The sequence below is a fragment of the Rhinolophus sinicus genome, chromosome 4 (assembly GCF_057876585.1).
Source record: "Rhinolophus sinicus isolate RSI-liver-muscle chromosome 4, RSI-T2T, whole genome shotgun sequence".
Lineage (NCBI taxonomy): Eukaryota > Metazoa > Chordata > Mammalia > Chiroptera > Rhinolophidae > Rhinolophus > Rhinolophus sinicus.
This window is the reverse complement of record NC_142504.1, coordinates 88,617,713-88,633,129: the sequence shown is the minus strand read 5'-3', so window position 1 is coordinate 88,633,129 and position 15,417 is coordinate 88,617,713. Positions and strand designations below refer to the sequence as shown.

General features: G+C 43.1%; 1 protein-coding gene across 23 annotated transcripts in view; it reads right to left on the bottom strand.

Annotated features, from left to right (window-relative positions):
• FHOD3 (formin homology 2 domain containing 3) overlaps positions 1-15,417 on the bottom strand; it is a 434,191-nt gene that overhangs the window by 54,448 nt on the left and 364,326 nt on the right. For all 23 annotated transcript variants that reach the window (XM_074340102.2, XM_074340103.2, XM_074340106.2 and 20 more), the window contains one exon: positions 8,164-9,044. In XM_074340102.2, the coding sequence (XP_074196203.2) occupies positions 8,164-9,044 (881 nt within the window). The remainder of the gene's footprint in view (positions 1-8,163; positions 9,045-15,417) is intronic.

The following is a 15,417-nucleotide window of genomic DNA, read 5'->3' as shown; positions in this document are numbered from 1 at the left end:
TAATGTGTCTTTTTGAGCAAAAATTAATATAAGACCCAGTATTATATTACATTATATTACATTATACCTGGTATTATATTATATACTATTATATCATATTATATCTGGTATCATATCATATCACATCATATCATGTCATATATCATATCATATCATATCATATCATATCCGGTCTTATATTAATTTTTGCTCCAAAAGATGCATAGAGCTAATGGTCTGGCTAGGTCTTATTTTCGGGGAAACAGTAGTATAGCAAAAGTTCTTATACTATGGTCCAGGGTATTCCAATAAAGACACTGAGATTATTAGAGAGTCACAATCCATTACAAAAGCCCAATTTCTAATATGGAATCAAATGAAGTAACCTAAAGGAAAAAAAAACAACAGCAACAAAAAAACAACAACATGGCAGGGTAACATCGTGACAGACTGGATTGACTGATATCTTCCTCCTTAAGAAGAGAGAAAACAAGAATACAGGCTTGTGTGGAAAAGGTGAAGGGTCAGCCTGGTGGGAGTACGTTGTGTCTCAAGTCTCTGATCAAAGATCAATCTGCCATACCTCTGCTCTCTTCCTCAGTGAATTCCAAGAGCTATCAGGGAGGAAAAGATGTTGGGAGGAGACGCCTATGGGCTCAGGCTTCAGGCACAGGATGCAAGACTAGGAGTTGGCTGGAAGTGAACATGGGAACAACTGTCTCTGGGGTGAGACAGTCACCCCAGCAAAAGAGCGGAAGTGAGGCCGTGTGGGGAAAACCGCTGTGGAGCTGCTTCTGCACATGATACTTTTCCAAATATGTCCAGAAGTGTTCAAGGGAAAAGAACTTGCTTCTTTCAGGAGGAGGGGGTACCCTGGGAAGAAGCCAGGGTCTAGTTTGCTTCCAGAAAGCCTAGTTTAGTTAAACTCTTGAGCAGAACCAGGTAGTGACACTCAGCACGTTGCAGAGCCCCTCTTTCGAAGCTCCAATGATCAGGGAGCCTCCAGGGGGTCAGTAGTTGCCCTTCCAGAAATACTGTCTCTAGAGAAATATTTCAGGCTTGAATACCATGTAGGGCTTTGGTTCGATTTTGTTTTTGACTCAGACAAGAAGCCTGCAGGGAGAGGAGGAGGGTGTGGACAGCCAAACTGCTGAGAGAAAGAAGTTGCCCTCTGTAGAAAGAGATGCTATCAGAGACCTCTTAGAGAGAAGGGGCAGGAAGGAGGTCACCAAGGCAATTCAGCAACTTTCTCCCAAGTTGTCTAAAGAGGGCTGAAGTTCCAGCTTCCAGGAAGACAGAAGTGAGCCCCTTTTTAGGAAGAGGTTTCAAATAGGCAGCACCCAAGGCCACAAGAGTTACAAGATTTCTGAGAAGCACAGAGCAGGTAGTGATAGTTCTCTGCAGCCCCAGAGGCAGCTGGTGGTTGGCTCCCTGGGTTGGGTGTACTCTCTAGAACCAACCAGCTTTAAGAGATAGGGTCCTGCAAACACAGCCACTCCAAGAGGCAGAAAGTCACATACAATAACAGGAATATCTTCTAGAACAGTTAAGCCAGGTATTTAGGTCCACATGGAGGACCCTTGGTGCAACACCAATCTTTGATACAGAAATGGATGATTACATGCCTCACAGGGAGGAAATGTGAAAGTCAGATGTTAAGACAGAACAAAGTATTGCCTCCCATGAGTATTTTAGAATCTGCAAGCAAATAAATAAACTTGATTCTGAATGGTTATCAAGGGTGAGTGACCGCCACGTAAAAGTGACCACAACTGATTTGATTCAATATCCTGGGAAACAGTAAAATACCATAATTCCCCTTTGTAATTATTCAGTTTTGGAAAAGAAAAGGGGGACTATTCAGGCAGCAGTTAGGGAAACGTGGAAAGGAATTTTTAAATGTTAAATAGTGCTCAGTAAGCTTAGAGACTAATTTAAAATCTCACATTGGACTCTCAGGAAAGTCATGTGCCAAAGGTTGAGAAAATCAACAGCAGAAAAAAGATTGGCCTGTTAACACATCTATGTGGCTGCGTGCAACACACAAGCCCATTCACCCCTGTTGCACTGGATCCACTCAACAACCCCAGGAGGTCAGGCACACAGGATCAGGCCTGGTTTCTTTCTCTCCCTTCCTCCCACAGGGGAAAACAGGCGCAGAGAGGTTGACCAACTTGCTCGAGGTCCAGAACAAATGAAATTTAAAATTGTAATAGCAAAGCATACAGGTCATTGGTTGGGGGGAGTCTTTTAAAATGGCAAGATTGAAAAATCCCCAAGGAAAGAGCACGAGGAAGTGTTCACAGCATGAATTTGAAAGTAGCCAGAACAAAATGGTATCCAGGGATCACATGGACCGACGCAAGAGCCCTGAAGGGTAACTGAAAATATCCACAGCAGCAAGTCATCCAGGTGGGTCAGCTGGGACCCATTTATTCAAGGCTGTGTGACTCAGCAAGTCCCTGAACCTCTCTGTGCCTCCGAGTCCTCTCTGGCACCTATCTTCAGTGTTTGTTGTGAGGATGAAATGAGACAGTGGATGTAAAGCAGTGACAGCAATGCATAGCCCAGGGGAAGCACTACAGAAATGTCTGGTAGGGCCATTAGGACAATATCACTGGTATTAATACATGTAAAATATTTATGACAATACCTGGAACATAGTGCTTTCTAAGAATTAGCTTTTAGCTATTTTCACCACTAATGACTCCTTTTTATCAGTTTTACTCTACTGATACTGCATTTTAAAAACATATGGTCTACCAATGTATATTTTTCACAACTAATGCATCTACCACATTTACTGATCAAAGGGGCCTACATAAAAAGGAATGTCAAGATCAGCTCAGTGTCCCCTCCCTGAATATGGGAAAGTATGGAGGCTTGATACTCAGTTTAGTTTGCAGAGCTGCTTTACGGGGACCTGGACAATTCACACAAGGCTTTGTGAAGGACTGAAAATAGCTCCTGGATGCTCATTAGAGTCTGTGATGGTCCCCAGACACATGGAATCCCAGAGTGGGAAACAGATGCAGGAAATGATCGTGCCTGGAGTGCACTTAAGGTCTCCTTGCAAAGGAGATGGCAGACAATGTCTTGGTTTTTGTTTTTTAACAAGGAGAATATCATGGTGATTTCCATATGCCCAGTTCCCTTCGGAGGCTGAAAGAGTGGACTCCAGGACTAATGGAAAGGGGAGTTCTGGGGAAAGATCAGGTGATTCTCTTCCTATGCCAGGAGACATGGCTCCTCCATGACCAATGGCAGAATCGCAAACATGAAGTTATCATTACTCACTGTGAGAAACTTAACATCACTAATCTGAGGAGGAAATAGGTCTGATCAACTTATCAACACTTTCTGAAGAAAAACCAGAAAATGTAGTTTATTTAGAGCAATGCTTTACCACTTGGGGAACACAAAAGAATCTCTAGAGGTACTTTTAAACCACAGTGATACTTGGGGCCCCTCCTCAGAGATCCTGGAGTGGGGCACAGGGGTCGCCGATACTTAAAAGACCTCTCCTACAACCAGACTCTCTGATTTAGACTTTCGGAAGTCTAAAGGCTTTGAGATGGGATTGTTGGATGAGTAGAAAGTTGTTCCTTCAAAAAAAAAAGGGGAACAATTTAAATATAGGAAACAAAAGGCAGGGATAAGAGTACATTTCTTAGGATAGAAAGGCAGTAATAGGATCCTCCTTCCACCCCCATTCCAAATGCAGCAAGGACTGGGTCCTGCCATTTTTATGAATGATGCAGGATAAAGTCCTGACAGCTATAGACAATGCAGGAAGATTTTATTGATGTTAAAATGCGCCTGACGTGCCCAATAAATCCCAAGCTCCTCCCAGCACTGGGAAGCGAGCTGCCAGGACCTGAGAAATGGTCCCTCCACCCTCAGTAATGCAGCTTGGGAGGCTCTGGGGTTGGACGCAGATGGCTTCTGGGGACACGGCCACACATTATGCCACAGCTAACACCACACCACTAAATCATGGGGGTGGTTCTTGGAAACAGAAACCCCGCTCCACACAATCCTGGAGCTTCTGTCTGTGGCACAGCATGATAAGGAGGGCCAAGGTCCAGAGAAGGGCCATGTGAAGGCAGCAGTGTCCTTGTGAGGGGACAGTATGAAACGAGAAGGTTAAGGAGAGGGCCATGCTCAAAGCTTGTGGAGGCATGTGGTCCGGGCAGGTAAACAGGGCTTATTTTCCAAATATTCCTGAAATGTTGCCACAACGGATCATGCCTTCGATTTTTTTAAAGAGTAATTTCACAAGAAATAGAGGAAACAGCCTTTAAAAAGTAGATAATTCAGCACACAGAACTTGTCACCCCAGAGGGTGCTGTGACTGAAAATAGAAACTGGCTAAGGACATGATTTATTAAGGGGACTCTGCATGTCTTGGAGAATACCACTAAGTTTGAGCGCACTTCCATGAAAGGCAACTGACTTTTCACAATGCTTTTCAGCATCACCGTCACAGACCCTCAGTCTGCCTCAGCAAGGCACTAGTTCTAGAAATGGTAAATCATTCCTCACTCCCTGCTAACTGCCAAAAGAGTGATGCCACAGGATATTTTCAAAACTGTCTGGTGAGAAAGTGACAATGCCAATGATGCCATGAGACAGATGTCAGAAAGATGTGACAACTGTGGAATTTTCCTAAGTCCTATAACAAGAGACCCGACAATCTGCACGGGAAAGCATGAAGGAAACAACCAAAACAACAACAAACCCGACTAAGGGTATAAAAGGCTGGAACACCTTCAGTTAGGAAGAAAGTATCTGAGGCGCTTGCCAGAATAGGCTTGCTTCATTGTTACGTGTAGGAAAAAAAGCATTCATTTCCCATTTGAGTCTTGGATAGCAGAGGCCAACTGTAAAACAGTTATATTTCCAAGGTTAATATAGTTTATCTAGCACTCTCACCAAGACATCGTCATTTCTGAATTTTCTTAAAATGTCACAGCTAATAATATCTGATACATTTAGAAACTTCAGAGTAAATGAAGTTGAACAAATTTCTCCATATCCATTCTGGAGCCCCCTCTCCATGATAAACCCAATGAATCCGAGGGAGAAAGACATTATAGGGTCCCCAAATGGAAAGCCAAGTCTCCGTCTTCCTTCTAGTCTCCTCTTCCACCTCACACCTGTCTCGGTCTATAACTTGGGATGTAAAAGTTTCCTTTTGGGAGCAAGAGGAACTGTGCTACCCTGCATAGGGCACATGGGTTGGAAGGCCACTTCCTGCGGCCAAGTCCATGGAGGGTATGTCCCCATACCCCCAAGGGCTTCCTGCCCTGACATCTTCCTCTGGGGTGACTTTATCTCCCATGGGATTCACCACATCTTAGACCAACGGTAGAAACACAACATGATGAAATTTAGCACAGGATTTCTGTCTTTCTTCACAAAACATAATTAAAGTCATCTTACTAAAAAGCTATATATATATTTCCTGCTGAGAGAGAGAAAAATAGATCCAGTTCCAGAAACTATTTGGAAAGGAAATCCAAAAGCACATCTTTCTGTTCTTATCATTTCCGTTAAGTGGTGACCTAGCCTTGGATCTGGCACATGAATCTTTGTTTGGGGTGGAGGGGGAGGCTATAACTCTGGTCTCATGTAAGTTTTCTGACGGAAACTAAAACTGGTTCCCTTTGCTGTGTGCTGTCTTGTGAAATCTATTTCATGTTATTTTTGTTGCACTCTATTGTGTTTAATGAAAAACTTCTCATGAACCAGAATTCGGAAGTGGCTGTTTATAACTGTGTTTTATGAAAATCACAGTCAAAGATTAGAAACAGAAGTAAAATTGGTTATATTTGCAGTGGTAACAGGCACATAATGGATTCAACTCCACAGTGTGTTGTGTTTTAATCCTAATTTGCATTCTCACTTTTTGTAACAGTTGTAAATTAGCTCCTGTTTACATTTCCCATCCCCACAAAACAAAGGTATGGGCTCTTGGATCCCAATGTACAGCAGTCTGGAATCCGTTTGGTAAATTTTCAATATATTACTTTCTTCTTATACTCTCACTTTATAAAAACTAGGCAAATATTTGTCATTTAGCTGGCAATAGAGTATTTTAAGAGGTTACCACCTACTTTAAGCAAGAATGGAACTTCGGGCTACTGAGATGGCACAACCAAGACTCTTATCACCATCCACAGTGGGACAAGAAAAGGAGGGAAGCAGGAGAACTGTCCATTGTGGGTCTTCTCAAGGAAGCTTTTCATCTTGCCATTTCCTTTGTAAAAATGAAGTCAGAAGTGCCTTCCCTGACAAACTGTTACTCCCCTTTATTCCTCCTGCCTCGAGTCAAGGACCAGCCTCTCTCTGCCCACCAACCCCCAAGGGTGATGGGCAACCAGAGGAGGCCTTGAGGGTGCAGCCAGCCAGAGGAGCCCACAGGGGAAGGAGGAGGAGGAAGAGGACCAGCCAACTAGATCAGTGGGCTGGAGGGTGGAGTGAGTGAGGTCAAGTGTGGGGTAATTCCTGGCAACCAGAGACTGCTATTGTAACCCAGCAGGGCCAGTCTTCTCCCAAATGCCAGGGCTGACTTTAAGAACTGAAGGGGACACATGGGTGGCACAGCACCACATGTTACCAGGCCTGGGAAAGTCAGGACACAGAGACACCAAGAGCAGGTGTCCCGCATCACTTTCCTAAGTGTCATTTTCTAAAGAGGACAAAAGGGGGTCTACTTTCAGCTGAAAGAAAGGACTGATTTGGCATGATTTTCTGCATTGGATTCTAGTGGTTTGGATTCATAAATAGGAGAAAGCTGTAATTCTGACTTGGGGGGATTCCTGAGGCTGGAGACAGGTTAGATTCACATCCTCACTGAGACTGGGCAGAAATCGAAACCAGGGTAAAGGTCAACTCGGGAAGAGCAGCACATACGCCCAGATTCTTGGCACAAGTTTTAACAGGAAGTTGACCTATTACATCTCCCCAACCTGCCCTGTTGGCAACACACGGCAGTGACAGGCACTAACTCTGTCACTTGGCTCCTTGTCTGAAGGGCACTCTTGTCCTGAAGATGCTGCACATACTTTTTGATTCAGAATCCGTGTTCAACTGGCAGGTCAGGAAGCCCGACTCAGGCAGCTTTATACTCACCCCAAATGATGATAAACAGAGCAACAGGTGGAGCTAGAATTAATTCATAAGTTCTTGAATGTTCACTCTAAATTATACTTTACAAAATGTTTTCTCATACTCCTAGTTCCTGAGAAGAGAGGATAGCCTTAAACCTGCTTTAAAACTGTAACACACCTAGAATCGCAAGGATTATAAAACAAACAAACAGAAAACCTAGTTCTTTAAGACATATAAAGAAGACCCTATTAATGCAGCAAATCATTAAAAATAAAATCTCCAATCCAGGAGGTTGCAGTTTCTTTATCAGTGTTCATTTATCAGGACTTTACCTTTGAGGCCCAATAACTTCATGTTAGAGTGCTTTCTATTCAGAAAAGTGGATATAACATCACTGTTCAAAATACCACAGCAGCAATGCTGACATAATTCTAAAACTTTACGAAAAATAAGAAACCTAGATGGATGCATACTATTTATAGGATACCACTATAACTCTATGGCTGTTTGGAAACATCTAGATAGTTGCATCATGCTGATTCACCCAGCGATTATCCAAAGAAATGTCATTTGGATCACTGCCTTTGCAAAAGCCTCATGTGGTTAGAGCTGAGGTTCAAACTACTACTACCAACTATAATCAATGAAGGTAAGAATAATCAAACACATACCCTCGATACGGTCCACATGTTTGATAAATGAACAACTCTACTTTCCTCTAGTTGACGTCAGCACCCACCAGCATACTATGCTAATATTTCTGGATTAATCTTTTTGTCTTTTCTTCCGGGCTATTTGGGTCTTTGAAAGCTCCTTTGCCTAAAGGTGTTAGCAAGCTGCTATCCATCTTAGCTGTTAAGTTCCCTTGCTCATTTAGCGTACCCCTAGCGTGTGGCACAGAGCACTATATTAAAGGTCAGACTTTTATACTAACCGCCTTTTTTTTTTCCTTTTACCAAATAGCAAAAGCAACACAAAGGGAATTTTATATACAGCACATCTTTCAGTCCTACTCAACAGCAGAAAGTAACACTGCAAACCAGGAAGCATGCTGGATGCTAGCGGTACCTTGGAGACGGACAGTTCTTTAGATTTAGACTCGAACAGGTGCTCCAGCCTGGAAGTGTCCACCTTAATAGGTTCCAGTTTTGACCACAGGAATTCTCTGCAGCGGCGGTTGTTCTTACATGGCCACTCAAAAGGCCGCACTTCATTCCAAAACAGACGGATGGTCTTCTTTTTCTTAGTGAATGCTGGCTGACCCCTGGGTACCTGGGGCCACCCTAAGCCCTGAGGAGCGTTGAATACTGGGGGAGGAGCCAATAAATTACCGGGGACTGGTGGGGGAGGGACGCTGTCCAACAGGGGAGGAGGGGGCGGGGGCGGCAAACCCAGAAAGGTGGGTGGGGGCGGGGGCGGCAGTCCCGGTGCCTCCCCATGACCCAGGTCCACGTCTAGGACGTCGATGTCATCCTCTTCCCCCAGGTCGGTGAAATCCATATCTTGGATTCTGAGCTCCCTCGGATTGGCCATGAGCTGGTCCCAGATGTAGTCAGACTCCGTCTTGGGCTGCGCAGATGCTTTCTCTGGGATCTTGTCACTGGGCTCCGCATCTGAGGAGATGGACCCTCTCCTGAGGTCCCCGCTGTTGAATTTCTCAGCAAAGGCTCTCACGCTGCCCCGATTGTCCAGGCAGCCAACATCCACCCTCCTGACACTCTCATCCTGGGCCAGAGAGTTGGCCTGCAGGGTGGATATCCTGCTGGCCAGGCTGGCGACCGCCTCGGCCCCCGGCTCAGTCCCCGCGGGCTCGCCCTCCCCCTTCTCCTCATCATCCGTGGGCTTTCTGTTATGGGCATACAGCATGTCCAGCATGAATCGTTTGTTGGTGAGGATGTCGCCACACTGTTCATTTATACCAGCATCCTGAACACCCGTGGACCACAAACCTGAAAGGATATAGGAGGGAAAACAAAAAAGTGAGAAAGTGGCAGGGACCTCAACACCAGGAGAAAACCAATTAGGTAATAAGTGGGCTTTCCACAGAGCCACTTCAGAGAAGAGACTGAAGGAAAACAACTGAAGAGGAAGGTGGGCATGACTGACAAGAAACTTAACCAGGAGGAGATGCTGCATCAACGTCCCAGTGGCCCTCTCCCAGACCAAGACTCCTGTAGAAGGGACAATGCTCATGGCTCCCGCCTAGGCTCATGGGAGAAATTGTCCTCACCTTTCCTGCCCACCGATGACAACTGGTCAGGACCCACCCAGCCATAGGTAACCAGGGGGTTTCTGCCCTGACTAGACACAGGGAGGCAAGGAAGATGTTCCCTTTGCCCACAGAAGGCTGCAGAGTTATCTGCATGTCTCCCTGTTCCACATCTGCACCAGGACAGCTCAAAGCACCTGGAGAAATGCACAAACCATACCATGGTCACACTTTAAGTTCGTGGTCACTAGTGTTCAGGACAGCCTTAAAGCTGCCTGGCAGTCTCATTCATGACCTATCCAAATGACCTTTGACACCCCTCCTCTCTCCTCAAAACTCCCTTACCTATCCCATCCTCACACAAGCACGGCCTTGCTTCCTACTTCAACAACTTAATAGACGAAGGCAGATGAGATCTTCCACACTATTCATTCTGCCTCCACCCACCTATCTGCACCTGAACCCCAGCCCTGGCCTCCCTCCTGTGTTACTGATAAATTGTCCCTCTTCTTATCAGGGTTCAGCTGCTCCACGGAGCATTTGGAAACCACTTCAGCAATTCTCTGTCTTACATCGCCTATGCTCTTCCCACTAGACCTTCCTACTGGCACATGAACATGGTATCATTTCACCCATCTTAAAAATAAACAAACAAACAAACAAACAAACACAAAAACCCCTCCATTAACTGCACTTATCCCTCCAGCTACAATCCAACTTTTCTCCTTTCAAGTAAAGCTGCTTATAAGAGTTGTTTTGCTCACTGTCTCCAGTTTCTCTCTTTATTCTCTCATGAACCCAGTCTCATGAAGTGTTTGCTCCCATCACTTTTCAAAGCTGCTCCTTTCCGGGTGATCGATGACTTGCCTTTTGCCCCAGCCCCAGCTGATCACTCCCTCTTCCTTTATTTATATCCTTCAATATGTTTCTGGGACATCGCACTCACCTGGTCTGCTTCCTTGTTTCTGGCTGCTGCTTCTCAGGCCCCTGTGCTGTTTCCTCCTTAACTTAACCTTTAAGTGTCCTTGGACCTCTTCTCTCCATCTACATTCACTCTCTGAGTCACCATCTCATCCAATCTTAGGGCTTTAAATATCACCTTCTGCCATCACTCCCATGCTTCTCCTGCAACAGTTTCCTGTCTCAGACATGGTAACTTCAGTCATCCACCTAACAGTTCGAAAAACCTCGTAGTCATTTTTGACCCCTCCAGTTCTCTCATCCCACATATCCAACATAGCAAGGTGTCCTGTTAGCTAAGTCATCATGTTGCATCCAGAATCCAACCACTTTTCTCATTACCTCCCCTGCCACTATCCTGGTCTGAAGCAGCATGGCATGGTTTCTTGCCTACAGCATTGCAAGGATGTCCCCTCACCTGTCTCAGCCTCTACTCTTGCCCCTCTATAATAGTTCTTAACACAACAGCCATGTGATGTGTTAAAATGCCTGATTATATATTTTTGTTCAAAGTCTTCTAATGGTGCTACATTTCACTGAGACAAAAAGCCAATGACCTTTCAATGTTCCCAAGCCCTGTGTGATCCCCCCTTAACTTTCTCCATCTCCTACTGCTGCCACCCTAGCCATACATACATGAACCTCTTCAGCTGCAGTAGCTCCTTGACATTTTGAGAACTCACTGGGCATGGCCCAGCATCAATGCCTTTGCCCCTCCTGGAACAAACTGCAGCCAGTTAATCACACAGTTTGCTTCTCAACCTCCTTTAGATCTTTGCTCAAATAGTATCTTTTCAGTGATGTCTTCCTCAACCACCTTATTTACAATTGTGCAACCCGCACTCTACCCAACACTATTTATCATCCTTTCCTGCTTTATTTTTAACCAGAGCACTTATTATTGTCTAACCTTCCGCATATTTTCCTTGCGTATTTTATTGCTGCCTTTGCCTCATCACTGGAACAATTATAATTACTTGTTAAACGATCCTCTTCATTGGTTGCAAACTCTACAAGAGCAGGAATTTGGGTATGTTTTGTTCACAGTTATATCCCCAGCATCTAGGATGGATGGATGGATGGATGGATGAATGAATGAATGAATGAATGAATGAATGAATAAATGGTCAGGATGTTATTCCTATGAGTTTGCTTCCTAAGAGCCAGCAGGGCTGTGTGGTGGGCTTTCAGGATGAACTCTGTCAGATACCCAGGGCCTCCGTGAATACTTGTGTGGGAGTAGCAGGACACCTCGGTCATGGATGTGAGCATCAGGAGTTTTCATTCTACCAAAGGAGAAAAGCCCTAGCAAACATGCTGGGGGCGGACACTGGTCTCTTCCCCTTGGCCCTGCCTTGATCTTAGAAGAGCCATTTGTAGGAAAAGCACAAAGGCGCTCTGTTCCTTCCAGTGCAGATTTGTCCTCTGTGCTCTATTCGATTCTAACAAGTGTCCTAACCTCACTGAGGGGCCAACACCAGAATAAAGCGCTCTTGAGCTTTCTTATAGTTTTCACAAACAAAATACACTTAGGAGATAACCACCACCAAAGAGACAGGAGATGGCATTTGAGCACATGATGGAAAAATCTGGTAATTTGGTGTCTCTACAACTGGTCAGACAGTCCTATAAACAGGGAGACTGTTTTAACGCCAGGAGGCTGCAGCAGATAAAGTGGCTGAGTCTTTCACCAGATTGCCTCACTCTTTCTCATTTATTGGGAAATGTTGGCAATTTCTTATTTTGGCAACAGGGAAAAGAGCATACTCAGGTAACATTTTAAATGCTAGTTTTCTCACTTACTTTCTTCATTATCTTAAGTCTTCTTTTATTATTATGCAGTGTACTTTTTTGTCCCTAGTAATTTCCTTTGCTCTGAAGTCTACTTTATCTGATATTAATATAGTCACTCCTGCTTTTCTTTTTTAATGTTGACATGCTGTATCTTTTCCCAACTTGTAACTTTTCATCTGCCCATGTCATTACATTTGAAATGAGTTTTGTATAGACAGCATATGAGTAGGTTTGGATTTCATCCATTCTGCAAATCTTAGTCTTTTAATTTAAAGTAATTATTGATCTACTAGGGCTTAAGTATGCCATTTTCTTTGTTCTGTTTGTTCCCTTCGTTTTAGTTCCTATTTCTCCTTTCTTGGTTTTGGTAGGTTACTTGAACATTTTTTAGAAATTCAATTTGATTTATAGTGTTTTGGAGTACATTGCTTCATGTAATTTTCATAGCAGTTGCTCCACGTATTACAATATACACACTAACTCATTAATCTACTGGTATTGATGTTTTACTTCTTTGAAGTGTAGAAACCTTACTCCCATTTAGATTCCTTTACCCTCCCCACTTTTTAAATATAATTGTCATAAGTATTTCCTCTACATATCTTGAACACAACATCAAACACCTTGTAATTTTTGCTTCCACCATCAAATATGATTTAAGAAACTCATGAGGAAAAAGACAACCTTTTTCATTTATCCCTATTTTTACCCATTCTGTTGTTCCTTTCTGAAATTCCAAGTCTTCTGTCTTTATTTTCTTTCTGCTCAAAGAACTTACCCCTTCTTTAAGAATAGGTCTGCTAGTGACAAATTCTCTTGGTTTTTCTTTAACTGCCTTTATTTTCCCTTCGTTCTTAAAGAATTCATGCTTGACACATCTGGTTATTTGGGAGCCGGGAAAGGGGGAGTAGGACAGCAACAGATTTTCCATCAGTGCTTATCTAGGGCAGGACATGTATTAATAGCCAGAAAGACTCGCTGTTCTGTTATGCACTCCTTTTCCTAATCCTTTGGCTAGGGAAATAGACTCTCCTTGGAGCTTCACTACCATCTCATTAAAGTCTGAAGGTCCCTAGACAGTCTGCCTTCTTCTTTCCACCTTTCAGAGTCCTCCTATGATTGGTTGTTCTGTTATGCTCAGGGTGTTGATATTTTAAGAAGGAGGACTTAGGAGCAATGGAGCTTCTCCACCTTAGTCAGATGCCTCTTCATTCATTGATTCATCAACAGTTTTGTGAGCTCCTAGTATATTCTGAACACCTAGGTAGGAAGTGAGGACTCACAATGAACAAGCCCAACATCCTCATCCTCAAAAAGCTTACATTCAAGCAGAGACAAAAGACAGTCTTACCAGTAATTACAACAAAGTGTGATGGATGCTCTGATAAAACCTTGCACATTAATGCCACGGAACAGAACACACAAAACAAAGAGAAAGAAAACCACGCAACTGGAATAAGTTGAATCTCTTTCAAGCCCTACAAACTCACTTTCAAGTAATAGGTACAATCATTAGAAATAAGATAGGAATGTGATTATAATATGATGCAGTTGAGAACATTCTGAACAGCAAGAGCTATGCCGACAGAGGTGCCCTGACTTCACTGCTGTTGATGGTGCCTGTGTACAGTGGGATTTTTCATGAACCGATAAGTTACAATAAACAAACCTGATCACATCTCTTAACAGCACCAGACTGAAGCAGAAAAATCACTGCAAAGCCCTCATTTCTGTGTCCATACACTTGGACACCACCAGCTTTTGGTAGAACGTCCATGGTTCTTAACTGGGAACAGAGTTTCCATTTTTGGAAAGCTGTCCTTTTTGGAAGGATATTGGACAATCTGATCCAAGAAAGTTCTGTTCCCTGGCTTATTTTCACTAAGCCAACTTGTTGATATGTTTTAGGCCCACTCAACCTAGTTATGATGAATAATTCTTAAAGCTATTCATAATAAACAAATATTTTAAGTCCAGACTTATCAAGAACACTAACCTTCACCCTGTACTATGACCATAATTACATTAAATGTGAATAGTTACAAGTAGAGTTTGGGAGACTAACTATAATCTCACTTTGAAAGAAATTAAGTCAGTATCAATATAGTTAATGCCTCTTAGGGCATACATTTCCAAACAGGCACAAGATTTTCAATGTAATAATTCCTAACATATAAACTAATAAAGTCTTCCAGTCCTCTTTTCCTACTGCATCATAATGACTAGCAATATAGAAAATAAAATCTAATAATATACAGCGGGTGCCAAAAAAATGTACATACATTTTAAGAAAGGAAAAAAACTGTATTAAAATTGTAATACTCAATATGTACTGATAACAAAAGATGAATACAAGTCATGTATGCATTTTTTTGGCACCCCCGGTATTATAACTATTAACTATTTCAGACTAAGCCACTGATTGACAGTTCTCATGGGAGGCATTATGGCTTCATTCATTCGTTCAATTTTCATTCACTCATCCATGCTTCAGAGACAGTGTATTCTTAGTCTGTGAGCTAACAAGCCATGCATGAGTCATGCCATTGTTGGCAGGCTGTTATGGAACCTTCATGTTGCCCTTGAGGCCCAAGATATAGGCTCCTTGAGTGCATGTCACTGTAGGTGAATGAAGGGTGGCCTGTAAGACATGCCACCATTGTTGAGGACTATTAGTTGAGAGAGGTGGCTCCTTGCCACCCTAACAGCACACAAGTCATGGGTAGGAAGACCAGCCCCATGGTGTCACATATGAATCATAATTCAAATGATTATATAAATTATTTACAATTCCTATAAGCCTCTGTGGCTCCCTCCACAAGTTCCTACTGAGGACTAACCTTCCATTTGGTCCCTAATTATAAAGTCACCATTACACAGATGAACTGAATGAAAATCAGGTATAATACCAAAAAGATATAATTCCATAAAGAAGAGCACGTACTGTATAGCAAAGAAAACAGTGGTCCTCAGTATATTGTAGACAAATTACTTAAAGTAGATGTATCCCAACAGAACACATCAAATTGACCTCAGTACACTGTGAACTAGCACTTTTTGGAAGTACTCATTCGATTCTTTTAAACAAATTTGCTCTGGTCTAAAATGTGCAGTCATAACGGTTTAACACACTTCACTGAAAAAGCTCATTCAAGTGAGTAGATAACAACATGACATGTCTCTAAATTTATATCAGATAAAAGCTACACTTATTACGAACAATTAGAAGGAAAGGAGGAATTTCTCTTTCTCTTTTGTGGCTTACTCCTTAGGAAAAGTCCTCTGTTGCCCTTATTATAGGGCCCTTTTCCCACCTGTGGAAATGATAGTATAACAGCACGGCAGAGGGTGCGGGGCCC